General features: G+C 51.8%; 1 protein-coding gene across 1 annotated transcript; it reads left to right on the forward strand.

Annotated features, from left to right (window-relative positions):
• The first annotated feature begins 2,701 nt into the window (after nucleotides 1–2,701).
• On the forward strand, nucleotides 2,702–26,171 carry IGFBP5 (insulin like growth factor binding protein 5). The gene is made up of 4 exons (XM_005237688.3): nucleotides 2,702–3,044; nucleotides 20,887–21,113; nucleotides 21,282–21,401; nucleotides 21,819–26,171. Exons 1-4 carry the CDS (start codon nucleotides 2,714–2,716, stop codon nucleotides 21,948–21,950), a joined length of 810 nt encoding a protein of 269 aa, XP_005237745.3. The 5' UTR covers nucleotides 2,702–2,713; the 3' UTR covers nucleotides 21,951–26,171.
• Nucleotides 26,172–27,399: the final 1,228 nt, after the last annotated feature.

Raw genomic sequence — 27,399 nt, forward strand, 5'->3', positions numbered from 1 at the left:
GTCTTTTCTGAAGGGTTTAGAAATGCTTCTGTCTTTGAAGGGTGGAGGGGGGAAGAACAGAAGGGAGTTGATTTTTGCGATATAGTCCACATGGCATGGTAGGAAGGCAGTAAAACAAGGAACACCTGAGAGGTGCAAAAAAAAAGCTTTAAGCTTGGAAATTTTGGAGAAGAAGGAGTTAATGCTTTTAAGCAACAATCCGTCCTCTTACCATAGATAAGGGTGCATTCTAGTGGCAAAATCCATGCAATGCAGCTGCATATATGACTGATCTAAAAGAAAACCTGGGGAATATGAGGCTTTGGAGGAGTGTGTGCATATGTGGAAGGGGGGTTGACTCGAATCGCGCGTAACCCTCACCCAGAACTGGCTGCTCCCTTTTAATTTCCCATTCCCCTAGATAACCGTGGGCTTGCGGTCCTGCGCGAACTCCCGCCCCTTGGCTCAGCCATTCCTGCCGGGCTCAGCTCATCCTGCTGCTCCAGGTGAAACAGCGCGGTGCACAGCTGCCCGGGCGGGCCACGGGTCTGCACACTGCCGTTGTGGAGATTCCCTTCCCCACGCTCCTGGCAATGAATGAGCACTAAGGCAGGCAAGTGCAAAGGACCACGGCCGGAGAGCTGTAACCCTTAGGAATGCAGCGGTGGAACAAAAGAACAAACCCCAAGCTGTCCAGGACAGAGGATGAGCATTGCAAAGCGGTTTTGGTTGTTGGTTTTTTTTTAATTCTCACTCCCCACTTTGTGCAGGGCAAGAGGCAGAAGAATGAGCTAAAACGTGCAAATTGGACTTCACATGGCAAAATTCCCCTTGTTTTCTGGCATGCCCTAAGCAACAGCGAACTTTTCCAAAGAGGAATCTAACAAAGTTCTTACAAGCAGCCCAGCCCTCCCTCCAGCTCACTGTCCGGCTGCATTAACCCTTGCTGTTTGGTGTGTCAGAGGTGCACCCCAGCACTGGGTAAAGCCTCACTGCATTTTTACACCTCGCCCAGGGGCAGAGGGGCAGGGCAGGGCGGGTGGGCACACTGCACACACAAAGGCTCCTTCCTGGACCAGGGCTGGAGAGTGGCTCCCTGGCGTGCACCCAGCCATCTCCCTCCTGCACTCACCTTTGGTGCTTATGGGTAGATGTGTGCACCAGCTGCCCCCTCTGAGAGTCCCCAGCTCGCCAGCTACCCAGGCAGCCGATGGGGGTCCCTGCACCACCATCACAGGGTACAGCATGCAGGATCAGGCCCTGCTAACTCAATCCTCCCTTTCCTCCCCAAACTGAGACAGAGCCCTAACCTTTCCCTCCCAGGCTGCCTGCAGCCCAGGCTCCGTGCAACCCAATTGCAACCACTTTTTCCCCCACCCCTTTTTTTTTTTCTTTTTTTTTCTTAAACCATGAAGATCTGAACTTCCCTCTCCCCATCCCCCTCCTCCTCCCCTTGTCTCTCCTCATAATATTATACTTGATCACTACCCGGGGTTTGAAGCCCAGAAGTCAGAAGCTGTGCACCCAACCCCCACCGCCTCGAGTGCGCACTGATAGGGCCCTGGCTGCTGGCACCTAGTCAAGCTGAGGTGTCATTGGGATCTCAAATTGCAGCTAGGGGCTGGCAGGCAGCCAGAGGCAGTCTATTTAAAAGACAGCCTGTTCTGCAGTATTCAGTCTCTTTAGAAACTTCTCCAGGGGAAAAGTGTTGGGAGATCTACAAAGTGGATTTTTTTTTCCTCTCTTTTCTTTTTTTTTTTTTTTCCCCTTCCCCCTGTTTTATACCGCTCCTCTGCAGACTTTGCAACAAAACACTCCAACTTTGCCGAAAACTTCTCCTTTTTTCTTTTATTTCTTTTTTGACTTTTTTTGGCGGGTTTTTTATTTTTTTCCGCTTTTTTTGCCTTTGCAAATCTTGGAAGAGGAAAGCGGGAGGGTTGAACAGAGCCGATCGAAACACAGCTTTGCTTCATTCCAAGCTTCACAGCAGCTCACTGCGTCGGGAGAGACTTTTTCTCCTCCTGCAGAAGAAGATAGGGGGAAGGGGAGCTTTGCATCCCCTCTTCCTTCTCCTGCGGTGTTTTTTGTGTTGTTTTTTTTTTACCCCCCGTCTTGACTGCTTTGATGCATTAATAGCAGGACACTGGTTTTCAAGGAACTTTGCTCCCTTCTCAACCTGCCTCCTCCCAGCCCTTTGGGAAGTGTGTGTGTGTGTGTGTGTGTGTGTGTGTGTGTGTACGTGCGCGCGTGTGTGTGAAATCGCCGTCCCACCTCCCCGAACCCCCCTGCTCCCCACGCCTCCCCCTGCAACCTGTAGGCTGTGCAACCCCTGCAGGCTTTTCTCCCTTTCCCCCCTCCTTCCTTCCCCCTCTCTTTTTGCGCTCCCGCGGATCGCAGCGAGAATTCCCCCTTTCGAGGCGAGAAAAAGCAAAAGCAAACAACAACAACAAAAAAAAATCAAAAAAGCCAAAAAGCAAACCTAGACGCTCCCCCTCTCCCAAAGCCAAAAGAAAAGCAGGAGGGTCTCGCACCCCGAGAATAAACCCCAGAGTGGGGCGTCTGCAAACAGGAGCTGCGCTCTCCGCCCCTTTTCCTTTTTGATTTTTCTTTCTTTTTTTTTTTTTTTTTTTTTTGCCCCCGAAGGGGCAAGCGGAAAACAAGCGCAGCCCGCCCGCCCCCCCCCGCCCCGCCGGCGGCAGCCCCCCGCGCCCCGTCCCGCAGCATCCCCGCCGCGATGCTGCTGCGGCTCCTGGTGCTGCTGGGCGCCTGCCCGGGGCTGTCGCGGTGCCTGGGCTCCTTCGTGCAGTGCGAGCCCTGCGACGGCAAGGCGCTGTCGCTCTGCCCTCCGCCGCCGCTGGGCTGCGAGCTGGTGAAGGAGCCCGGCTGCGGCTGCTGCCTCACCTGCGCCCTGCCCGCCGGGCAGCCCTGCGGCGTCTACACCGAGCGCTGCGCCCGCGGGCTGCGCTGCCTCCCGCGCCAGGGCGAGGAGAAGCCGCTGCACGCCCTGCTCCACGGCACCGCCGTCTGCCTCAGCGAGAAGAGCTACCGCGAGCAAGCCAAGGCCGGTGAGTGACCCCAGCTTCTCCCATCCTCATCTTTCCCTCACGCTTTTCCGCTTTGCCGGCGCCTCTTCCATCTTTGCGCCTACTTTTTCCAGCCCGCCACCGTCTCCCGGCCGCATTTTCCCTCTTTCCGGGTGCTCTTCCATGCCCCTCCGCTTGCTTTTCCGCCTTTCCGGCTGCCTTTCCATCTTGCCGCTTGCTTTTCTACTCCCTCCCACTGGCTGCTCTTCCCTGCCCTCCCCGGCTGCTTTCCCATCCTTCCAGCCTCTTTTCCATCTTCCCAGGTGCTCTTCCATGCCCCTACTTGCTTCTCTGTCTTCCCGGCTGCTTTTCCATCCCCACCCTCCCCAGCTGCTCTTCCATCCCCCCTCCCCCGCCGTGTGCTCTTTTGCCTTCTCTGCTGCTCTTCCATTCGTCTCCACCACCAGCAGCTGCTTTTCGATCTTTCTGGCTACTTTTACATCCTTTTGCATGATTTTTCTCTCTCACACACACGTATATGCACCCCGGCTGCTTTTCCATCTTTCCAGCTATTTCCCTGTTCCTTCCCCTCCACACCCCCTCCACCAACATCTTTTCCAAGCCCTTGGTTGCTTTTCCATCTTTTTCAGGTGCTTCACCACTACCACTTCCCCTGGCTGCTTTGCCATCCCCTTTCCAGCTACGTTTCCGCCTTTCCAGCTGCTCTTCCACCCCCTAGTTGCTTTTCCACCTTTGCGGGTACTCTTCCAACCCCCTAGCTGTTCTTCCATGCCCCCTGCCACTTTTCTCATCCTTCTTTCCATCCATGCCTTAGGCCAACCGCCTGTTGCATCATCTCACAGCCTCCCCCACCCCCCCTTCCATCATCACCTCTGGATTGTCCCATACACAGTGGAAACCTTTTCTTCCCCCACCTCCCAGATGCACCTTCTGAGTCACAGCTGCACCTTCTTAGTCACAGCTGCATCCCAGTCCTTCCCCAGTTGCATCCTTTACATCTTTCCTGCATCCCCGTCTTCACGCTCTCCCTGACCCCTTTCTTTCACCATATCCTCCACCTTGCTCTGGGGCCCAAGCTGACCTCTGCAGCTTGAGACGCAGGGGACGGCAGGGCACCTCCTTGCAACCATCTGCCCCATTCCCAAAATCATCAGCTATCCCCAGGTTTGTTGCTCAGCCTCCCGCTTTCTCCTTGCCATCGTTGCAGCCTGCCCCTCCTGGCTGCCTGCTGCTGGACTTCTTTGTTGGGCAATGGGTTTTAGTGCAGGGAGGTGAAGAGAGCAGGTGCGTTAGGGACAGGGAATTTACAATTGCAAAAAATAATGATTGTATTGCTAATAATCTGAAAGAATAGGTTAAAAGCAAGCATGAAGGCTGGCATGGTAGCACCAGTGCAAAGACAAGCTTCTGAAATGTTTGCACCTTGCACGTGACAAAAGCACGAAAGAAAGCGCTCCTTCACTTTGGCACATGCTTAACTCTCGTTTCTGGATCCTGTAGCTTGTGCAAGGATACTTTCCCTATACTTCTCCAATTACATCTGTATTTCTGCCATGGCGTGAAGGGGAGGGTGTCTGCCAGTCTGGGGGACTGGGCAATCACTTGGCAAAAAAAACCCAGAAACATGCCCCCCACTTTTTTTGGTCCATGAAAGTTAGCAAGCTTCTGCTTATACCCACACAATGGGAATCCGTTTCTCCTTTCTAGCACCTAATAAATCTTGATGCTTTTATTTTTTTCCCCTTCGCTGCTTGCAGGCAGTGGTTGTGTTGCTATGCTCCATCCTTCAGAGCAAAACCAAATTCTGTGTCTAAGTTCCCCCCTCCCTCAAATGACAACGAATGTCCAAACTCCCTTAAAATCTGCCAGAAACAGCAAAGCTGAGCTTCGTTTTCTGAAGGGGAGCTTCAGGGGGTGAGGGCTGGGAGGGAACCTGTGTGGGGAGTGCAGGGCGAAGCCAGGAGCAGCATTCCTGCCGTGGAGCCTAGGAAGCTGGGCAATAACCCACTGGCAGATGAGCTATGTGAAGCATCCCAGAGCTCGTCATGCTCAGTGTTTATTTACTCTGCGTGTGTATGTGTGCACGGCCGGGGCAGGTGGTGTGGTCAGGAAGGCAAAGCTATGCAGCTGAAACCCAACAGTGGCTGAGAGAGTGGGGCCAATCCTTGGGCCTGTGGCGAGGGTGCACCATGCAGACAGAAGGCACCCAAAAAAGCTTTGGCACTTGGCTCCAATTGTGAATGTCCTTTTGTTCCACCTGCCTCGCTCTTCCCAGGGAAACTGGTCCTTTAACAGGTGCTTTGCATGAAAACTTTGGCCAGTCCCTTTGTAATATCAGTGCTTTTGGTTTTCTTGGGATGGGGAACACCTACTGAATTGAGAAGGAGAGGGACAGGAAAGACGTTGCAGGTCTGTTGCAAAACCAACCCCCTGGCACTACCTGCACTTCCAGTTTGGACTCCCCAAGTGCCACAGGGGGCTCTTTTTGACGGGTTTTGTTCACAGCCAGGAGATGAGCCTGGATCGGAAAGGCTGCTGCGAGAAGTCACAGGAGACAGGCAGGCTCCTCTTGAGATATGTGAGATTGCAAAAAAGAAATAAAAAATAAATCAGGAATTCCTGAGGATGGGAGAAGGGAAAAACTCTTGGCATTCAACTGGTAGCATGTGAGAACAAAGTATATTTTCATAGGCGTGTTTCTAAGCAACGGGGCAAGGAAAGAAATGAAGTTTGACTTGAACTTTCTGGCCTCTGCCAGTTTGGCCAGCAGTGCAGGGACCGTGAGCTGGGGAAGCTGGCCTGGCCCTCCCATCTATCAATGACCAAAATTGGCCCTGAGCTGCGAACCACTGGGAAAGAATCGGCACTCTGCAAAATAAACTATGTGACAGCGGCGAGGACTAGATCAAACTGCATTTCCATCTATTTCTGCTCTTGCGCTGGCCGAGTTTAAAATCGCAGATGCTTTCCTCCTTACAGTCGATGTGGAGATGCAACAAGTGGTATTGCAAGAACCCAAGCCTGGGAGGCCAGGCTTGGCTCTCCTGTAGACCAGATGTTTTGCCTGGGGACAAGATGCTCCTGGGTACCGTGCCTCAGTTTCCTCATCTGGAAGCTGGGCACAGTGGTACTGGGAAATGCTGGAGCTACTGGGCAGAGTGTGCTCCTGGTTTGCTGAGAAGTTAGAAATGAAAGCAAGTGTGGGATTAAAGGGCTTTGGTAAGGCTCATTTTAAGTAGATGGATGTGTAGGTACTGACAGGACAGTCCCTGTAGTCCTTCCTGGCACAACAGTCAGACACTGTCCTTTACCGAAAGCCAAACATCACTGCTGTAATTGACTGTTCCTGGTAAAAAAACATGAATGAGCTTCATTTATGGCACAGGCTGCAGGATTCTGGGTTTTCTCTGTTTTGTTTAGGTTTCCTTTGAACTGCACCACGTCTTTCCATTTTTCTCCCCTGTGCTCCCGCCAGACTTCCTCCTGCTGAGACAGCAGGGTCAGGCTGAGCACTGGGGAGCGAAGGGTACAGATTGGAGCCTGCTGCCCTAAAAAGGCTCATGGAAAAACAAAGGTTGTCAAATATTTCCTTCTCCTTTCTCATTCCTGCTCTCTTTCTAGAAAGCGAGCAAGACTTGGCAAGTTTCCTTGCGAAACCGTGAGCCAACGATAACCAGGAGGGGAAAGGGGGGGGACGGGGGGACGTGTTATAGTATTAGCCCTAAGAAAATTGTCTTTGCTGCGTCAGCTGGAAGTAGGCGGAGGAGGAGTGCTGCAGAGCCCAAGTTTCCTGCAGCTTGTGTTCGGTGCAGTCCTTTATCCCTCTCTGACATATTCCCCACCACCATTTTTCTCCTTCCTGTGCTCTTCTGCTCCCTGTTCAGGCATGTGGGGTTTCAGGGGCAAGCGATGGGACAGGTGGGCAGCCCCATGATGAGGTCCAGGGTAAGGGTGAGGGTTAGGGCAGGGGTCGTGGGAGCAGGGCGCTTGGGACACACTGGCTTGTGAACATGTGTCGCTCAGGGAGGGACCCGGCTGGTGCAAGCAGCAGGTTCTTTGTGTAAAGCAGCTCTTGAGCAGTCAAGGCAAAAAGCTAGTAGCAACAGGCCTGCAAAGCCTCAGATCTGGAACAGGAAAATCTCCATTTCTCTTTTGATCTGAAGTTTCAACAATAATAACTATATATTTTTTTAAAAAAACGAGGGTGAAATCTATCAGATGCCAGCAAGAGAGCTGGGTTTCTGTGGTGTGTGTGTGTACGGGGGAGGGAGGGATGGGGTGGTTCAAACAGGAAAGGAGGGGCCTTGGCTGGAAAGATTTTTCAGCAGCCTGGTTTCTAAGGAAGGAGGGAGAATATTAAGTAGTTGATCCAAATGAAATTCCTGTCGGGTGCCAGCAGAGTTCACTGGAGAAAAGACGTGGCTCTGTGTGTGCATGCGTGCATGAGTGATAGAGCTGGTCCCAAGCTCCCACACAGCACTGTCAGCCTGGACCCCCTCCAGGTGAACGAAGGGCACCCCTCCAGAGCCGGCACTGCTGCAGCAGAGAACAGAGGCTGGCCTTAAATGAGAGCTTCCACAAACCTGGGGGATGCTGCAGAAAGGCTGCGTTTCCTCTCGCGTCAATATTTAAGCACCAGCATCCTGTGCCCAATTGACGGTCAGGGTTTTGGCAGGTCAGCGTCAGCAGCGTGAGCAGAGTTGTGTGCGACCGGAAGCATTTGCATGAATGCAGGGTGAGGTGTCCCCTCAGGCTCGGAAGAAGGGGGTAGGAGAGCCTCAGTGCATTTTGTGCCAGCTTCAAGAGAGCCCCCGGGTTCTTTTGTCGCACAGTTTGGCACACGTGTGTCGCGGCAGCTGGGGAGGAAGGAGAGGAGGAGATGCAGCAAGCGGGTGCTGCCTCGCACAGAGCATGGTGCTCTGCTTCCTCCTAACGTCCACTGGAAGTTTTACTCATGCTGGGTCAGAAAACGTTGCAGATGCAGGAGCAGCTGCTGGAGTTGTTACAGCAGTGGCAGTTCCCAGCGTTCTTCACCCAAACTGGAAAGCCTGGGAGCAGTCTGGGAAGGAAGGCAGGAACCTCAGCCCCTCTGGGGCTTGTTCTCCTCTGCTCGGCGAAGCAAGTGACTAAGAACAGTTGCTGCTCGTTTCACCCATGCTAAGTTACAGGGTAGATAAAAGGGCCCATGGCACAGCAAATCCTGCCTGTTTTTTTACCAAGCACTTAGTAGTGCAAATTCAATGTCAGACATAAATGGAGAATTTGGCTGCAACACATGTGCCCCTCGATGTGGGCTGCAGAGCAGTAGGGCTAATATGCACAGGAAAGATATGCAAGTGAAGGTACGCACACATGTACCCGTGTTCACACGCCCATGCACACCCGCACGAACATTTAATGTGTGTGCGCGCGCACACACCCCCATTTTTGTCTCTGCAGCAGAATGGTTTCCAGGCAGCACACACAAACCTCTCTTAGGTGCAGTGGTTCTGCTTATGACTGGCACATCGGTATTTTGCCAACAAGATCAGATATTGGCGTGCAGACTGGCCTACCCTATCCTCCCACTGAGGGCTGAGAAATGAGATGCAGCAGGTGAGCATATCAAACAATGGGAAGCAAGGAAGGAGATAGACCCAAGATACTCCTCCCAGCCAGCTGTGTGGATCTGAACTCAACCCCCTTGCTTGGAGGTGGGTTGTGTTTTCTGGATAGACTAGATCTACATTAGTTAAATACCCCAAGAGATATCCCAGTGAAAGTGCGGATAGGTTGCAGCTTGCAGAGGGCAGCAAGTCCAGCTCCAGCCCCATGCCAGGTCTGGAGGACATGTGGGGGGGGGCAGTGGTGCCTGGTAGCATTGGTGGAGGAGATGGTACTGGGGCCACTGAGGGCGCTGAGACCCTATAAACTTCTCTTTGCCCAGGCAGCCACAGCTGGCCTTTGGGAAAGCAGGAAAGAAGAACTGAATTGGGAAAAGATGGCAAGTTTGCTGAGATGTGGCAAGCTGAGGGCAGGAGAAACAACCTCCAGCATTGAGGAGGAGGAAGCAGCAGGACCTGAAGACATGGTTCATGCAGAGGTCAAAAATGATCCAAAGAGTTTGGCCTGGGTGAACTCACTGGCAGCCAGCATAATAACCACCTAGTCATTTGTAAGGAGATTTTTTACAGGCAAAAAGATATTATCTGTTTATCCTCAGGACAGGTGTAGCCAAAAGCATGAGGAGGCTCTGCTGGCAAGGAGGAGAGGGATATCTGGCCCCCCATGCTGGGATCCCCTAAGATGTGGGCCCGCCAGGTCCATTTAGCAAAGGTCTCCACACTGGGTCACCCCAAGGTGATGTGCAGGCTGCCAGTGGGTCACAGAGCAGGGTGGCAGCTGTGCCAGCGCTCCTGGGCCCCGGGGCTGCCTGTCCGAGGTCACTGGGCATGGGTCATGCTTGATGCCTCAGCCCATCCTGGAAGGGTCATGTCACATCTGGTGATGAAGGAGTGACGTCCCCCATCCCCTCGCCACTCAGCCCCCACAAGACACTCCCTATTCCTTCAGCTGTGTAGCCAAGACAAGTCTCAGCAAGATACTGTTTTTGAGGTGGCTCTTTGATGCTAGTGATCTGAGGGGACCCCTGACTGTTTATGTCAATCCACAGCTCACAGTTAATCCCAGCAGAAGCCAGCATAATGTATTAGCAGAATTTTGGGACTCTCAGTGCTCTGATGCAGGCAAATTTGCTCTCAAGAAAGCCATTTTCCAGCATGTTTTGGTGGGTCTCCTGTCTACTTATGATGTTTCCAGGACGTGTGCTAACTGCCCATCAGCCCACATCTTTTAACCATCAGCTTCTGGCTGGGAGACCACACCTGTCTTACCCTATGCCTGCAGGAAGGTCCAAACCTTCCCTGGCTGGAGAAAGATTCTGGTCAACAGGCTAAACCTTGAGGAGGCATCTTAAATTTATGCCCATGGAGTCAGTGGGCATTTCTTATGTGTGTATGCATAAAGCATTGCTCTCACGATTGCCATCATTCTCCAGACCCCTATTTTTCCTGTTATTCCTATGAAAATTTTTTCCCAACCCTCCACCCCAGTGGTACTGCCTCTTTCATGCAGAATGCGGGAATGGGAGATCAATACCTCCTACAGCAAACTGGCACATCGTTCCCTATTACCTTGTCAGGGGTTGATCCTGCAAGATGCTGAGCACCTTTCCTCTTGGCTCAGGGCATCATAGGCTTTCAGGCACGTAATCCCCTCTGTGGGAGTCAGCAGCCTCAGTCCTCAAAGGACTGTGAGGCCAAAGCTGAAGACAGTGTTGGCTTGGTAGAATTGGAAAGCTCTTAGCAGCTGCCTGCCTTGAAGGCTGTTATTGCAGTTTAGTTTGTTTGCTTGTTGGATGGATACAGCTGGCTGACTGATGGAGGTAATTGTTATGTTGATGAAGGTAACTGGTCTGGTTGCTATTTAAGGGCAAGAAGGTAATCCTGACAGATACTTAAGGAAGTAATCCCCTAGCTAACCAGGGGAGGCAATGTATCTTAGTGATAACTTTGAAGGCAAAGTTGGCCAACAGTAATAATTCTTTTAGTAGAAAACCAGTAGAAATATTTTCTTTTTCCAAATTCAGATGGGATTCATCCTTAGGAGACAATTGAATCAACAGACCTATTTATTATTCATGCTTAAGGAATCAGTTGTTATGCATTGGACTGATGATGCAAATCTACTAATTAAATAAGCCAATGAATAGCTATGGAACCTGGCTTTCACTTTTTAATTTAAAGGAGATGCTGGAAAAGAAGAAGCTTTATTAGGAAGGGGCAGCATGTCTTATATCTGTCCATCAGTCAATTACGGTGCTGCCACAGCCGCATGTATGTCTTAATATATTTTAATAATGTCTAAATGCAAAGTTTCCTGAAGCAATAGCAGAAATGGGTGATGTTTTACCACATTGTTTCATAACCATTTCAGTCTTCAGTTATTTGGTTTTGTAACAGCAGAGGTGGCTTGAGGTTGCAGGGAAAACAACGAAGTGCAAGAGGGTTTTTATCATTGCAGAAGGGCTCTGGACCTGTGGCAAAGAGTGATCAGTTCTCTTTCTTGGAGTTTCAGACCCCAAAATGGAGGTCTGTACCCTTTGCTCCATCAAGGGACCCATGATATTTTTGTAACATTGAAAAGCATTTTTTGTGTTGTGTTGGACCAAAGGGAATTGGTTAATGTATGCAGTGCAGGGAGGGAAATGGCTAGGAAAGGCAAGAGTTACCCATTCAGGATCAAGCCTGGGCAAGTTTCTGCTTATCAATATTGTCAGAACGTGAACATCAAACCTGTTACTTTTTTGTGGTACAACTTAAGTGGACTGAGAGATTAAATAATAGCTAGGTCTACTCCAGGCGAAGGCTTTCTGATAGAAGGAGCTATTAAGAAAGTAGAAGGGAGTCCTGAGGGCAGAGGTGGAGATTTCGTTGCTTGGAGCTTGTAAAAGTCAGGTTGGACGGTACACGTAACAACGTGTCATCTGGTGCTGACACAGAGATGAGCAATGGGTGATCTCACAGATATTTTCCATCTGGTTTAGGGCAGAGCTGTGAAGTCGGGCCTAAGGCCTAGAAATTAATCCAGGCTAGGCTGGAGGTTGTAATCACAGCTGCACACCTGAAATACTTGTGGTGTTAGACTAGTTCTCATGTAGCACCTGACACAGGTGCATCTCCAGACTCCACCTGATAGGCCTTCACCTCTTTTTGGGTCAAGCAAAGGGTTTGGTTTTTGTGGCCTTTCTGGTTACTGGCTGCTGTTGAGGCTGGTGGATGCCCTCAATAACCTAAGTGGGGATGGATCTTTTGATGGAGACCACCAGCCAGCCTCCAGTGGGAGCAGTGTTCAGATTCAGTTCCAGCAGTCCATTTGTTAAAAGCTTCTTCTCAATATGAGACTAAATCAGGTTCAAAACCCTGATCAAAAGGCAAAACCCACCTTCGTCCGTAAGCAGACCAGAGAGTTTAGCATAAATCTTAATGGCTTTTCTTAGGCCTTCCCTGAGTTTTCCTTCTTTGCTCTTTTTCTGCTCTTAGTTCCTTGGCAGCCTGGCGGGGTTTTTGCCGCCTTTATTACAACCAATGGAATCTGCCACTAGGGTGGATTTGTTGGAAGAGATGCAAGACTAAGAAAGACTGAATGATTTCATCCTTTCCAGGAAGGAAAAATATGCCTTGGTCACTATGATGTTGAAAGCTGGTTTATTTAGATTTCTCTGGGTCATTCTTCAATTCAGCTCTCAGCTTCTTCTGCAGTTTCAGCATATGGAATGAGGAACATCTGCAGTCTCCAGATGATGTGAAGGAAATATGTTTTATCTTCCTATCATCAGTGCCTCAGCAACAGGAGCTTCTTGATGTAAATCTCATTCTGAAATAATTCCTTCCCCTCCACTTGCCAGTTCAGTTCCCTGGAAGATAACTTTGTTCAGGAAAGGTCAGGCTGATACAAGCAGCTATCTAGAAACAGGGTGCCTGCAATTTTGCAAGATGGTGCACAATGGCATCATTTAATTGAAATGTACGGATGTTTGTTCATCATCTTACCAGAGGGAGAAACTGGAAGATTTCCCTACTATTTACTGGTTAGACATTTTGGGTTCTCTCTTGCACAGAAATGGTTGTCACTGTGAATCCAAAGTCTCTGTCCATGCTGCCTGTTGACCCAGACTCTCACCTGGACTTGGTGTGTCTTGTATATACATTGCAAATTCCCAAGCCTGTATTGAGAACTGATTGTAGCCTGATCTGGGAGCTCCCTGGAGAGAAAGAGGTAGATCAAAGGCAGCACCTCTCAGTGAGCCCAAATCCTTGCTTGTACATACCAGGCGAGAACAGCCCAGCCCACTAGCTAGTGCCCAAGCTTGGGTCTTCCAGAACAGCATGGATCCTTGTAGTCTGCTGAACTAACAGCTAGCAACGTGTAGGGAAGGCCCTTACATCATGGAGCTCCCCATATCTAAACCTGCTTTTCTCCTTGCTCTAAAGAGTTGCTCCCAGGGAGTTTTATTTTGTGGCTGCAGCAAGGAAGGGCAGCTCAGGGAAGTATCATTTGGCACACAGCAACACAGATCCTTCTTTACATTTCCAGTTCCCATAGCTGTACCTCTCCACCTCCGTGGCACTTGCTGGCACTGTGGAGAAGTGGTGCTGACCCAGAGATCTGTTCCTACAGATAGGCCCTGTGCTTTCAGAGCAGACCAAAACATGAACTGGTTCCCTTGAGAGCTCCTTTCCCACATGCTGAGCCACATTTCTCCCCCATCCAGCTCTGTATGAGGACACCAAGGTCATCAGGATGATGATCTCCCTTTCCCATGAATCCTCTGTGAACCTGGGGGCATCCCAAGCACCTGATATTCACGCTCTGTAAGTGAGCCCTGGCTGATGCAGCACAATCTACATACACAGGTTTCTGCTGAGGAGACAGTAATCTCCTGAGAAAGAACTGGTCTTCCAGGGTAGTTCAGCAAAGCCCAAATAGTAACTTTAAAAAAAAAAAAAAGACACAGTATAGCACATCCCTCTGCCATCCATCCCTGCTCTCTGAGGCTTTCCAGATATTCCTGAGCTGTTCCCATGCATTCTCCCAGCTCTTGGCTTAATAAAATGGAGATAAGCCTTAACCTAAGGCTGAGTCCTTCCAGCCCTGTGGCCGCTTTTCCATCTGTTCTCTGAGCTTGGTCCTACTGATACTTATCCTTCTCTTAAAGGGTATCTCTGAGACAAGAGAATAAGGTTCCAGCAACTTTTATCATGCTGTAACAGGGATATAAGGCATTGGAATACCCCAGAGCTCTCTTCCAAAAGCTTGTATGGCTTTTGGGCCATGGGCTATTTGGACTCTGGTCATATGTCTTTGGTAGGGGACTGGGCATGGTGGGGCAGAATGGGCGTTTCTATGGGTGCTTTGACAATGCTTAGACTGCTAAAGACTTCCTTCCACACTCTGCAAATCACAAAAGTGATTTGCTGCTTCTGGCAGCTGTTGGAGTACCTAATTCCCAGTGAAGGAAATAGGGTCTGGTTTTTCTTACCACTGCTCCTGTGCCTGTAAAACTGCCACCCAAGAGAGCTGCATCACAGGCTGTGAGAGGACCAGCACTGAAGAGGTGGTGGGATTTACCTTTATTAACTTCAGTCCTTTGGAGGCCTAAATGTGACTATTGGAGTCACAGGAGGAGAGACTGGAGCCCCCCGAGATGCATTGTTCCACCCTAAAATCAGCATCCAAGCCAGATGATGGGGCTGGTCAAAATTTGGAGGGTGCAGTGTCAATGCAGTGACTTGGACTTGGAGTTTAGCCAGCCAGCGAAGCCCTAACACCTCTGTGTTAGTGGACGGGCATTAGTTGACAAGATCTGTCATAAATGCCTGTTGTACATTGCTAAGACTTGGGGAAGGTAGGGTGGCAGTCCAAGGAGGGCTGCTCTTTTTCTGTCCTTTTTAGTGTGTGGTGTCTCCTCCCAGTCTCTCATCACCTGTGAGCATCACCAGTGTGCTCCCTTGACAGTTCCCACCAGACTGGCCATGCCGGCCTGCTGCCAAGTCCCCACCAAAGCACAAAAGTTCATCAAAAGTCCAAGGCACATTGCAGCTGGCTCTCCAGCAGTCAACGCCCTGGTCTAGCAGAGGGACCGGCTGGAGCCTGCATCCCCAGCCCTGGCTGCTCCTCCTCCAGTGGATGCCAGACGGCCTCGGGCTGGATGGCTGCCTGGATCTGATGCCTGACTTCACCGGGGCGGTGGTCCGGAGCAGTGACCCCAACCCCAGGCATAACGCCTGAGCTGGCTCCACTGCCCACCCCTGCGGGGCTGCACACAGGGCTGGGAGTCATTTGCCACCATGCTGCTGGGGTTGTGCCTGTGATGGGAACCTTAATGAGCTGGTCTTCATTAGGGCAGTGAAAGCTCCCTTCTGTATGGGCTAATCCAGGCAGCCCCCAGAGATCTCAGGAATGCTTTTGCTCAGTTGCACTTTCCAGCTGCCAAAGGGTGCGAGATGAGATGACCCTTCTTGCTCTGCATCCCTTCCCCATCTGCATTATCCCTTCCCTGCCTGCATTTCAAGACTGCATACACAGTGGCTGTTCCTGTGTGCTGATCAGGAGGGAGGGATTTTTATTTTCCTGTCATTGTCAAAGGTGCAAGTCCAGGCTGGAGAGGAACTTGTCTGCTCATTCCAGGAGGTTTCAGCATAGATCAGGCATGTCCCCTCCTTTGGAGTGGGGACAAGTGGGGAGGGCAGCTGGGGGAAAGGCACAATGGGGGATTTTACCAGCCAGGGACCTGAGCATAGACTTCCTGTATAAGACCCCATCTGAAGGAAAATAGGTACAACTCTAACATGATTTGGAAGTGCAAAAGTTGTATTCAGGGCCAGCACCGATGTTTATCCTCTCCTAGCCACAGAGAGCCCAGGGAAGCTGCTTTACATTTTCCAGCAAGAACCAGTACTGTAAAGGAGTGGGAGGAAGGAGAAATGGGAGGATCACATCCCTCCAGCCGGTACAGGGAAGGAGACAAACATTGATTTCAGCAATCATTGCCTTTGCCTGCATGTGAGTGTAAAGTCCAGCATGAAGATGTAAGCAGCCAGCGTGGGGCTGGGCAGATAATGGAGCTGCCGTAGATAGGGAGTCTGCAGCTGTTTGTGCTGGGTAGCTCTTTTTATGGGTAAAGCTTGGAAGGAGTGTCCGGATCTGGCTCTGATTAGCACTTCTGGGTCCCAATTGATGGGAACTGCAGAAAAAATCCCTCCCCAACCTCTCCCGTAATTTTTTTCCCTTTTCTCCATGACCAGCACCAGCTGCCTAGGTATCTTATCCCAAAATGTGCCTCCCCAAAAAAAGAAAGCCAAAGTGTCAGAAATCAGGCAGCAAGATTTGGAAAATACCATCTTGTAAGCAGTGATGGGACAGAAACTGGGGTACTCCAAAGATAGCTGCCAGCAGGGCCCAAAATCACAGGGAGCCCACTGGAAAAGCAGGGTGGAGGGGGTCACTCCTGAAGTCCTGCAGCTGAAGATATTCCCTTCATGGGCATACTGGGAGGTGGTACTTCATTCTGGGGGTAGATCCTCCTCCAGTGGAGAGCACAGACATTGTGCACTGTTGCAGCACACTGTTCAGTGGGAGACGCTGCTGTGGAACCAGCGATGTTTCAGCCCTGGGTAATACAAGCCTTAATTTCCATCTTGTAATGAGCACCTCTGAAGAGAGATGGCCAAGTTTGGGGCCAGAGGAAGGACTGGGCAACTTCTCAAGGTCTCTACCAGTGACAGTTGCTGTTGTTCCTGTGCTAGAGGTTTAAATGAGATCCCCGTTAAATCTTCCTCCAACACCTTCCTGCTTAAGTGGTGTATTATGTTAATGCTCATGCTGTAAATAGTAATCATGATAATCAAGAGGGCTGTTTAGCAAGGTTCTGCTGTGGTTGTGCTTTTCCTTCTTAGATGCACGTGGCTTTTTGGGGAGTTTTTGGATGGAACAGCAAGTCCTCTAGCAGTGGGCTGTGGATACAATGAGCACGGATCATTAGCAGCAGCAGTCAATAGATACTTTTCCTACCTTTCTGCCAGAAACTGATGAAAATATGTTACAAAAATTCAAGCCTCCTAGCTATTTGGAAAAAGCTTCCTGCTCTGCTCTCTAATGTCAGCAGGCAGGGAGGTGGTGTTCCCACACGCCCTGCACCCACATGTGAACACACACACACACCCTGTGGGGACTTCACACGTGTCCAAAACATCTGAAGCACAGAAGAACCCAGCTGGGTTTTGGCCCAGGTGCAGGAAGGTGCATGGGCTGCTCTGGGTGGTATCTGTTGAGGATGGCAGCAGGCAGCCAGACAGGAGCAATTTGCAGCTTCCCAAAAACTGCCTGGTATTTTGGTACTCCAAGTCCCTTCTGTAGGGGCAGGGTGAAAGGGTTGGAAATGGCTTCTACTAGGGAGCTCCCTGTGGCCAGCCCACAGCAGGGAGAGGGCTCTGTGCCCTCAGCCCCAGGGCAAAGGATAGCCTATGCTCTGCTGTGGGTATTTTTTGCCTCCCAGGGCTCATGGAAGCTGCGTGGATTAGGACATAAACAGCGCAGTCCTTCTGGCCTGACCTGTGTCAGGAACATCTCCAGATGCTTGCTCATCTTTCCCTGGGTCTTCCATGGGCACCACAGCATCAGACCAGACACAAAGCCATGGAGTGGCTCTGAGTTGAGTTCAGTCTCCTGCTTTGGCTGTAGGGTCAACATCCCCTTGAGGCAGCTACACCCAGACTGCATCTCCAGGCTAGCCAGGCATCCTCAGCTTGGCCAGCATTGTCATTCTTCTGCATGGTCAGTAAGCCTGGGATCTCCTCTTGGAGGTCACCTCCTACTGAGGAGCGGGGAGAAGGGATAGAGATCTGAGAGCCACCCACCTCCTGCTTCCCACTGTTCCCCAGCTGCAGAGATGGTGAGCAGGGCCTTCCTGCCTATGCCTTGTGCCTGCAGCTGAAACACTGAGGTGTAGCACGCTCTGCCTCTGCAAACAGCCACCTGCCTGAAACCCAGTCGCCAGGTTGGCAAGGCAGATGGAAGTGTGCGGGAAGGGGCCGTGCTGCAGGCCAGATCCTGACAGCAAGGGAGGAGGAACTCCAGCCTTCTTCCTGAGTCTCAGACAGGCATAATTAGGGCTCATTCAGGAAAACTGGGCATTGCTTCTGCCAGCGTCTCCTTGGGAGCAGAGGCACAGCGGTGCCAGTGCTGTCTGCCACAAGCCAGCCCAGGGTGTCAGACGGAGGTTAATGAATGAGGTGGTGGGTGAGGATGGGCAGGCGGGTGCAGGGGCTCTGGGGCTGCTGATGTGGGTGTCTGGTCCCAGCTGCAGTGAGCAGCTGCAGGTTGACGTGGATGAGCCAGCCAGGAGGTGAAGGGGCTGGGGGGGGGGGGGGGGGACTGCACGGGTGCTGCCAGCCCCAGCTCTGCCTTTCCCTCTCCTGTTGGCACTGGGAAGGTCTCTTACCACCTGCCCAGAGCTTGTCAGGAGTTTGTGTGTCAGAGACCTCTGCCCTTCAGTTTGTCAAAACTAGCTTGTTAATATCAAATTAGGGAACATAGTTAGGTGCATGAGCAGGGACTGCTTCAGCCTTGTTGCTGAAGGAAATTGGGCTGTAAAAAAATTCAGAACGTGGAAGAAAGGGATCTCTGCAATGCATCCACAGGGTTCTCACTGGGAAATAAACCCCCAAACTAAACACCACTGCTGAGCAGCAGATGGAGAAGTCCCACCACAGCCATCCCTTGTTGTATTGCTACTTGAGGGGTGGCCTATGTGTGCCAGGGAGGGTGAAGGGTGTCAGTTCCAGGTACTTTTTTAGCCCTGCAGGAAGCATTGAACTTGGACTGGGAGCTAGGCAGCTTTTGGTGCATGCCAGCCCTCAGCTCCCTCTGCAGAGCACCGGGCTCCTGTGGCTCCCATCTTCCCTGCTGAAAGGGCTCCACGTTAGTCCCCAGCTCGCTTTTGCTTGCTGGCAGCTTGCAGGAAGCTGCTGACCATACCAGCAGGATGAGCTGCTGCAAACACCCATTGCAGTGTGAGAACTGGGAACTGGACACCCTGTGCCGTTTTTTCTGACTGAGTCCTCACTGCCTTGTCCCATTTGTTTGTTATTTTAGATTTACCCAGGTAGTTGTGCCTCTCTTATTTGTTATTGCAGAGGTAATGAGCTGTGCCCCTCTTGTGTTATTGCAGGGTTGCCTGCACCAGTGTGAATCCTCCCCTGCCCTTAATCACCATAGGGCAGCCCAGGGAGATGCCCTGGCAGTGGGTGCTGGAGGTGATTCCTGGAACAGATGACAGTGTGTTTCATTGCTGTGGAAGGGCTTAGTCACAGCGGATTCGTCCTGTCTCCTGTCAGACCTTAGATTGCTGCAACATTTTGTGGCAAAGGATGCTCTTCTACTACACCTTGTACAGTGTCATTTAGTGGGGGACAAGATCATTCCCAATTTAATTAGTCTTTTCCCTATTCCTTGTCCATCATCCCCGTATAATAGAGGACCCCCCAACCTGTGGGGGCCTTTGAGTCCTGCAGCAAGAAACAGAACCCAAGCATGGGGCAAAACGGCAAGAGGATGCTGTCCTAGGGAGAAGTGTGAGCCCTGGGGATGGTGCATGGGGTCACTTATGTTGCCGTGGGCAGTTAGGAGGCCGCTGAGTCTGGGATGCTGATCCAGTGCTGTTCTTTCGGAAAGAGAAAAAAAAAGGGGCTGCTTTAATAAATAAGTGGCTACGGAAAACTCTTCAGTTTTGCTGGGAGAAGGCAGATTCACTTTGGCAAGGAGGATGAAGAGACCAGTAGCCATGGCAGGTTTGTGGGCCCAGTGACCAACTTGTTCCCTGGGCCACCTCCAAGACCTCTGGCTGGGCTGTGTGTGACTGACTGGTGCTGCCTTCTGCTGCTGAGAAGTGCATCTGTCACCCCTTGCTGGGTGTCCCCCAGGCACCCCTGGGCAGCCCAGTGGGGCAGAGGCTCCCTCCTCCCCCCTGGGGCTGCACCTGGGCTCCAGGGAGCCGCTGGCCTGCAGGGTGACTCCTGTTGCCTTGTTGGGGGCAGGTTATCCACTCTTATTTTCATGCTGAGCTTTTTAATTTTGTCCCAGCAGTGATGTTGCAAGGAGGGGTAAAACTGGTGTCCTGCTGTCTTCACTATAGGGCTGCAGGAGGGGATGAGCCAGGTTCACCGGCATCGAAGTCATGGGAGACACCGTGCAGGGAGGGATTTCAGCTGGTCTGACGCTTTTCCTTCCCCCATGGTGGACTTCCCCTGCTCATCCATCAGCCTCAGCACAAAGCTGGTATCGGCACAGGGCTGCTGGGAACCAGGGGCTGGGAGACTGAGGGCCTCAGAAGCTTTAAACTCTATTCAAATTTAGTCCAGAAATAACCCTTTTTCACTCTGGTGGCTGTACTAAATGTCACAAGTCATCTAAGTTTAGATTGTCACCAGATTGCTCCTATATATAACTGCACAGGGCTCCTGACTGCATCCTGCTGGCACAGGTCATGCTGGGGCGATCTGGGGGGTCTATGGGAAGGCAACTGCTGTGGACAGAACCTAAACATGCTCTCTTTTGCCATTGGTACCATCGGTTGCAGCTACAGTCAGGAGCACCACTTGGCAGTGTTACCCTGGGCTTTGCTGGCTGCTTGGTGCGTGCCAGTGGATGGGGGCTGGTTCAGTCCCATGAGCTTGGGGCTGCAAGCTGAGGACCCTGGAGATCCCAGCATTTGTCAGCCACGTCTTTGGCATTGCTGCTGAAGTGTCTGCCCAGCTGCATGATGGCTTTGCTGTGTGATTGACCTTAACTCTGGAGTTGTCTCATCTTTGAGCATCCCTGGCTTTTATTCTTGCAACTGCAAGGCAGGTTAGGGTGTGAATTTGTCACTTAATCCTCTCACCATGGCTAAAGAGGGGCTTCTCTGCCACATTTTGTGTGTCATCTGGTCCTTTCTGGGTATGGGATAACCCTCCTACCAGGCTTTTTCCACTGACACACTGCATTGATGATGGCTTTGTATGTAGGAGTCCATGCTAGACCCCCAACTCCTCTGTACACCTTCCTATCCTGAGCTTGAGGGTCACACAAAATCCATGTCAAGTCCCACACAGTGGGATAAAGCCAGAGCTGTAGCAGCAGCTGGGAAAGGGATTTCTTTGGTCATTTGTTCCCATCCTGTCTGTTGCAAAGATGTCTTCTGGGGTCAGGCAGGAGGCTTTCTACGCAAAAGCAAGCCCCAGTCAGCTCATGGAGGCCTGATGGTTTGGTACCCCTTGTCTTCCAGAACGGGAGTCCCGAGAGCATGAGGAGCCAACCACGTCAGAAATGACAGAGGAAACCTACCCACCCAAGGCCTACCGGCCCAAGCATGGGCGCCTCTCCGAGCTCAAAGCTGAGGCCCTGAAGAAGGACCGCCGGAAGAAGCTGACCCTGGCCAAGTTTGTGGGCATGGCCGAGAACACAGCACACCCCCGCGTCGTCATCCCTGAGCTCCGGCAAGAGTTTGAGCTCGTGGGTGCCTTCACCTTCCCTCTGTGGGGCTCCCATGGGCAGGGGGATGTGGGAGGGCTTTGCCCCCCCTAGGGAGCGGGTGCTGGTGGAGAAGGAGCAGGAGACCTGGGGGCATTTGCAGCTGTGAGGTGCTCCCCTTCTCACACTCCATCTTCTCCCTGCTTGCAGGGCCCCTGCCGCAGGCACATGGAGGCATCTCTGCAGGAGCTCAAGAGCAGCCAGCGGATGGTCCCCCGTGCTGTCCACCTCCCCAACTGCGACCGAAAGGGGTTCTACAAGAGGAAGCAGGTAAGAGCCCCATGGAGGGATGCTCCCCACCCAGGGAGGCTTTTCTCTGCCACTGCCCTGGATGGGAAGGATGGAGATTTTTCCTCTGATGAGCTGGTGGGTAGGTTGCTGTGAGCATCTCCAGGCACATGCGGTGGTGGGTGGCCTTGCTGATGGGTTCAAGTGCCATCCCTCCTGAAGTGAGCATCTTCCTGAGAGGAGCTGGTGAGGGAGGAAAAGTCAGAGAACCCGAGGCTGGGGTACCAGCGGGGATGGAGATGTGCTGAAAGCAGAGACCAGGAGCTAAGTCCTACCCAGGGAATTGCATTGCTGGGGTGAAAGGGGCAAAGTGCATGGCTGATCCTGATCCCCAGTGTGAGGGAGCCGCACGGCGTCTGGTGGCCAGCTCTTGATATCTGCCCTTGCATGTCTCCCCAGTGCAAGCCCTCCCGAGGCCGGAAGCGTGGGTTGTGTTGGTGTGTGGACAAATACGGCATGAAGCTGCCAGGGACTGACTACCTGAGTGGAGACCTGCAGTGCCATGCATTCGACAGCAGCAACGTGGAGTGAAATTGCATCCCCTCCCTCCACCCCATCACTACCTACCCAGGCTCCCTTTCACCCTCCCCTCTGCACCTCCCTGTGCCCCGGGACTCCGATTCCTTTCATCTCATGTAAGAAGAAAGAAAGAAAGGAAAAGAAAAAAGAGAAAGGAAGGAAAAGGGAAAAAAGAGAAAGGGAAAGAAAGGAGTAAAGAAAGGAAAAGAAAAGAAGAGCAAAGAAAAGAAGAGAAAAGAAAAGAACACAAAAAGAAAAGAAAAAGAAAGAAAAAAACAAACCCTGAAGAAACTGAGGACTCGGAATCTACAGCAGCCTCATGACAACAAGGACTCAGCAAGGAAAGGACAGAGCCAGAGATAAACCAGCTGCAGCCGCTCCACCATCCTGCGCCTCTCCCCAACACTGCCCACGCCCCCCTGCCACAAGCAGAGGCCACCCCAATGTAGGAAGCTCTCCAAGTTGGTGATTTTCCAGTACGGGTTTTGGGCAGGTTAATTTTTTTTTTTTTGGGGGGGGGGGGCGGGGGGGGGGGGGTAGCTAGTTGTTTTCTAAAGGGTCTTGAGATAAAACCTTGCAGCCACCACTGTTTCCCCTCCTCACTGTGGTGCCCTGGAGTCTTCTCCCCACATCACTGGCACTCACTCAAGTCAATTTGATTTCCATCTCAAACAACCACCCCAGATTCAGGCAGACTTTGACATGTCAGGAGGAGGTGTGGGACTGCTGGCCTCATGTCTGGAGATGAGATAGGCAGGGAAACACAGCTCCTGCAACAGCATGAATACCCCCAAAAAATATCCATGGACTTCAAAAGAAAATCATCCTAAAAGGAAAGATGTCTTTCTCCATCTGGTTCCTCTTGAATGGAAGGTCATAAATCTTTTTGGACAAGCACAACTTTGACCGTTATCCGTCCAGGTGTGGAAGCATTTGTCACCTGTGTGCACATGTGCAAGCATGTGTGTGCACGGATGTGGCTTTTTCTCCTTGCAAAACTTTGCTTCAACACCTGCAGTCTGGAAGGCTTAAGCGTAATCAGGGGGAGAGATACTGCCCCTTCCCAAAAAATAATAATAACCTGCTGGACTAACAGGAGCAGGGTTATGGAGGAGCATCGGTGCCTGCAGGATCAGGGCCCAGCCAATGCCAAGGGCTGCATCTGAGCCAACTCTACAGATATTCCATCAGCATCCAGACTGAAGCATCCCTACGTGAGGACAGGGGGATCGGGGCCAAAACTCTTCCCACCCTTCAGCACCACAAGGAAGACCAACTATGGAGATTTTTTGTTCGTTTTTTTTCTTTCACAGCCAAAAAGTGGTTTGCTCCAGGGAAAAAAAAAAGAAAAACCACCAAAAAACCAAACAAAGAAACCTACACTTTGCTTTATCTTGGATTTTTGTTAAGGCTGGTTTATAGCCTTCCCTGTGGGTAGAAAAATGCCGGTCTCCATTCTTTTGCATTGAGGATACTACTCATATTGCCACGGCTGATTCCCACCACCTTGCAGCAAAATCCTGTGATGGGCCTTCACCTTTAACCTGGGACCCAGCTCCTTGTTGATTGACAGCAGCCACTGCACCACGGAGACCCACTGCATCAGGCATGCTGGAACAGACCTCAGCTGCCTTCCCGACTTATTTTGTTGTTTTAAATTTTTACATTCAATTTTGGGACTGTTGCCTCTTGCTTCCTCATGACAAGGGTCTCCGCGATGTTGGCACTGGGAGGAGGAGATCCTGCAACAAAGGGAAGGAAGGAAAGCGAGCTGTGGGGTCTGAGTGCTGTGGTCCCAGTGGGCAAACATGCACCCACCAGGGACCGCAGCCCACTTCCATGGCTGGAGCTGGCAGCTGGTGCTGGCCAAAGGACACAGCTGATCTCCGGGGGAAGGTTTCTGCACCCCCAAAGCCCTGTTGAGCATCCCGGACTTGGACAGAGAGGAAAGGGGGTCCACAGCACCACCAGGTCCCTGCCAGCGAGATGAGACAAGGGGAATTCGATGCCAAGGGGGTCTGGCGGAGGCTCCTTTTCATCACTGATTGGGCACCCTCATAGCCTCCCACCGGGACACTTACCCTGATCGAGGGCAGGACTGGACACCCTGCCATTATTTCCCTCGGAGTTAGGGTGGGGGAAAGTTTTGCCAATGGACTTCCACAGAGACCCAGTGGAGCATGTTTGGAACTGGGGACAAGGCTTCTTTCCTTACTGAAAAGAACAGAGGGTGCCACCAAATGCAGATCTGCCCCACAAAAAAAAATAATGCTGGAGCAGGGTGACCCCCATGTTGCTGAAGGGGAGCATGGTGTGTGCTGGGGCCAAGGGAGGGACCCCTCTGGGCTTTGCAGGGCTGATGGGGCAGGGTCAGTTTGACCAGGGTGGTGGGTTAATGGTGTGGTGAAGGTGAAGAATGGGGTGCAGAGGCAGGAGGAGAGGCGCTCATGCTAACCCCAGGGGCCACTGGTCGCCATTGTCGACACTGTTCCCGTCTCCGCCACTTGCCAATCCCTGTGCAAAACCTCCTGTTATAGGCCAGTACCACCTTCCCCAAGACCCTTCCCTTCTTCTCTCTTCCTATTTCTTGCTTTTTTGTTCGTTGTTTATTTTGTTGTTTAACTTCCCAAAACTTGAAAGCCTTTGGCTGCAGGGAAAAGAGACATGCTACCAGGGCAGGATGGGAGTGGGCAGAGGGACAGCAGCTCCCCATGGACCTTGCCTTTCGGGGCTGATGCTTTTGCACGGTGAGGGTCTGCTCACAGGGCCCAGTGATGGTTTCATGACACGGCCACCATGATGATACTGGGAGGGGGACACAGGGGGCATCCCCAACCTTTCCCTACAAAGCCAGTTTCAGCCATGGCCCTGGGAGACCAGAGCACCAAAATTCATCCCACACAGCCTCCCCTCCCCCTACGCATCCAGTGGTGGGGTGGCACTGCCTGTCCTGTCCCCACCAACCTGGGGGGAGGAGGATGCAAGGAGGGGGTTGCACCACCCTCACCCCACAGACCAGCTTGGCTCCCGGGATGGGGCACCGAGCAACCCCCTGGCTGCCCACTCCCTCACAGATCCCCGGCAGGACGAGGCTGTTTGCAGGCTGCACTAATATTTAGGACCGGGGTTAGAGCCTGAGTCAGGCTGGGGGTGAGAGCAGCTTCAGGAGGTGTTGGCCACCTCCTGGAGTGGCAGTGACGAGGTGCTCCCATTTTCAGCACCCAGCAGCACTTCTTTCCATTTAGGGTGGGAAAACCAAAAGGGGCAGATGTGGGAGCTGGGGAAGGTGGGGGGTTGAGGCACATGGGGCGATGCTGGTGATTCATGCATCAAGGGGAGGTGTGAGGCCTGGGGGTCTCTGGCCACAGTACTTGCATCAAAGCTGTGTCAGTATCCAGGATGCAAGCTGGGAAGGAGAGGACAAGGATGGCGCAGGGGTCAGGACAGCCCTTCCGCCACATCTCCCTGGGGAGTGGCACTCAGCAGCTGGGCTACCCCTTGTCTGTACTGCAGTGGACTTTGAAAACCACTAGTACAAGAGCATTTTGCACTATTTCTCTGCTCTCTCCCCCTTCTCTTTTTCTCCCCCTTCCCCATGAAATCTCTTTTTTGCTGTTGGAGTTTTTGTTGTTGATGATGATTTATTTTTTTCCCGAACGGAGCATTGTATATTTAACGACTGACAGTTCACCTTGCTTCCAGACTGCTATCCTGGCCCTGGCTAGGAGCCCTGCCGACTGTGCCCCCCTCCCCAGCCCCGCCAGCCCCCCGCCACTGCCACTGGGACAGACATCACCATGCACGTTACCCACCATTGTAACACAGTTGATAAAACACACCAGATTCCGAGTTTCCTGCCTGGTTTTTATCTTTAAGCAATACTCACTACACATTTTACGGTAGCTTTTTATAGCTTTACATACATACGGTAGCTCTGTTGTTTCATTTTGTTTTGTTTTTATTGTTTTGGGTTTTTTTTTCAGTAAACAAGAAATACTCATAATCTTACTGGTGGGGAAAAAAAAAACAAAACAGTTTGTGAAAAACTGACAATGGAAGAAGAGCTTAATGCTCTGTTTAGCATTTTGTACTTAAAAAAAATCTCACATTTTATTAAAAAGTGAAGATTGCTGTATACTATTTATTCAACTTATAATTTATGTTACTCTTTGATCTTTGTCTTTTCTCATGACAAAGCATTTATTTAATAAAGTTATGCATTCAGTTAGCTTGTGCCTGACCCTCATGGAGCATCTGTGTGCCAGGGCCTGCCAGTGAGCTGCTCCAGCCCCAAGCATCCTCTGGCCAGCTGCGCTGCACCCCTGGGGGGATCAGCCAGCTCCACAGGGGTGCTGAGGAAGGTACAGGGCATGGAGTAGCATGGTGGCAATGGTTTAGGAGAGATTTTGATACTGGAACAATCACTAGGTCAGTGGTAAAATTGCAGGTTTGAGTTTAGAGCATCCTTAAAGCAGAGCTGCCCTATTTTTTTTTGAAATTTCTTTGTGTGGATGTGCCAGTGGGGCCAAGCAAATGCATTCAGCCATCTTATAAGGGGAGAGGGCCTGGCAGCTAGTGATGCTAAGCTCCTAGACGATATCCCAAACTCAGCCCTACAGTTTGGAAACAGACGTGATATTTGAGCCTCAGACCTCTCCAGGCAGCTGGAAGATTTACCCCAGAGCACAGGAGCATCCATGTACCATCCCTGAGGCAGCCCAGACAGACAGTGGTCCTCAGACACCTCATGGCGGCCCTTCTCACTGCCCTGTGTCCTCCCCAGTGCCAGATCTGACACACACACACAGAGCCCACCCTCTGCCCACGCAGGCATCACCCTTCACCCTCGTGCTCACTCCTCACATCTCCCTCCTCCTGTGTGCCCCATCCCTGCCATTCGCGTGGCTGCCAGCATCACTTCATGTTCCCAGAGTAGGGTGTGGGGAAATTGTTCCCTTTGGCCCCCAGTAGGGACTCATGGGTTGCCAAGGGTTTGCTAACATGTATCCCCCAGCCTATTTGCACCACCCAGGGCTGGCACAGCCACCCGGTGCCTGCTGCTCTTCTCACCCCATTAGCACAACTGGGGCCAAACCTGCTACCCCAAGTTAGCAAGGTAGTGGAGGTCTGCACCACACTGCCCTGCCATGCCACCCCGCAAGGCTGGGCCCACTCCTCCTGGGCACAGCCCCACCCCAGCCCAGCCCCCAGGTGCTGGAGCCGCTGGGGTCCGCAGGTGGCACCAGGCGGCATGCCGATCCTGCCCATGCTGCGTGCCCTGCCTGTGGTGTGCACCCTGCCTGCACAGCTGGGCAGGGAGGCATTGCTGCTGCTTCCAGCCACACAGTCACTGAAAATGGGCTTTCCACCCAAAATGTTAGTGCTCTCCCTCCCTGCCCCCAGCTGATGGGCTAATAAATCATACCCTTACCCACAAGCTATGGCTACATACACGTATGTA

Source organism: Falco peregrinus, chromosome 8 (genome assembly GCF_023634155.1).
Source record: "Falco peregrinus isolate bFalPer1 chromosome 8, bFalPer1.pri, whole genome shotgun sequence".
Classification (NCBI taxonomy): Eukaryota; Metazoa; Chordata; class Aves; order Falconiformes; family Falconidae; genus Falco; species Falco peregrinus.

Coding starts and splice junctions, on each gene's coding strand:
- IGFBP5 (XM_005237688.3), top strand. CDS start 2,714: ATGCTGCTGCGGCTCCTGGTGCTGCTGGGCGCCTGCCCGGGGCTGTCG. Junction 3,045..20,886: donor CCGCGAGCAAGCCAAGGCCG/GTGAGTGACCCC, acceptor CTTGTCTTCCAG/AACGGGAGTCCCGAGAGCAT. Junction 21,114..21,281: donor TCCGGCAAGAGTTTGAGCTC/GTGGGTGCCTTC, acceptor CCCTGCTTGCAG/GGCCCCTGCCGCAGGCACAT.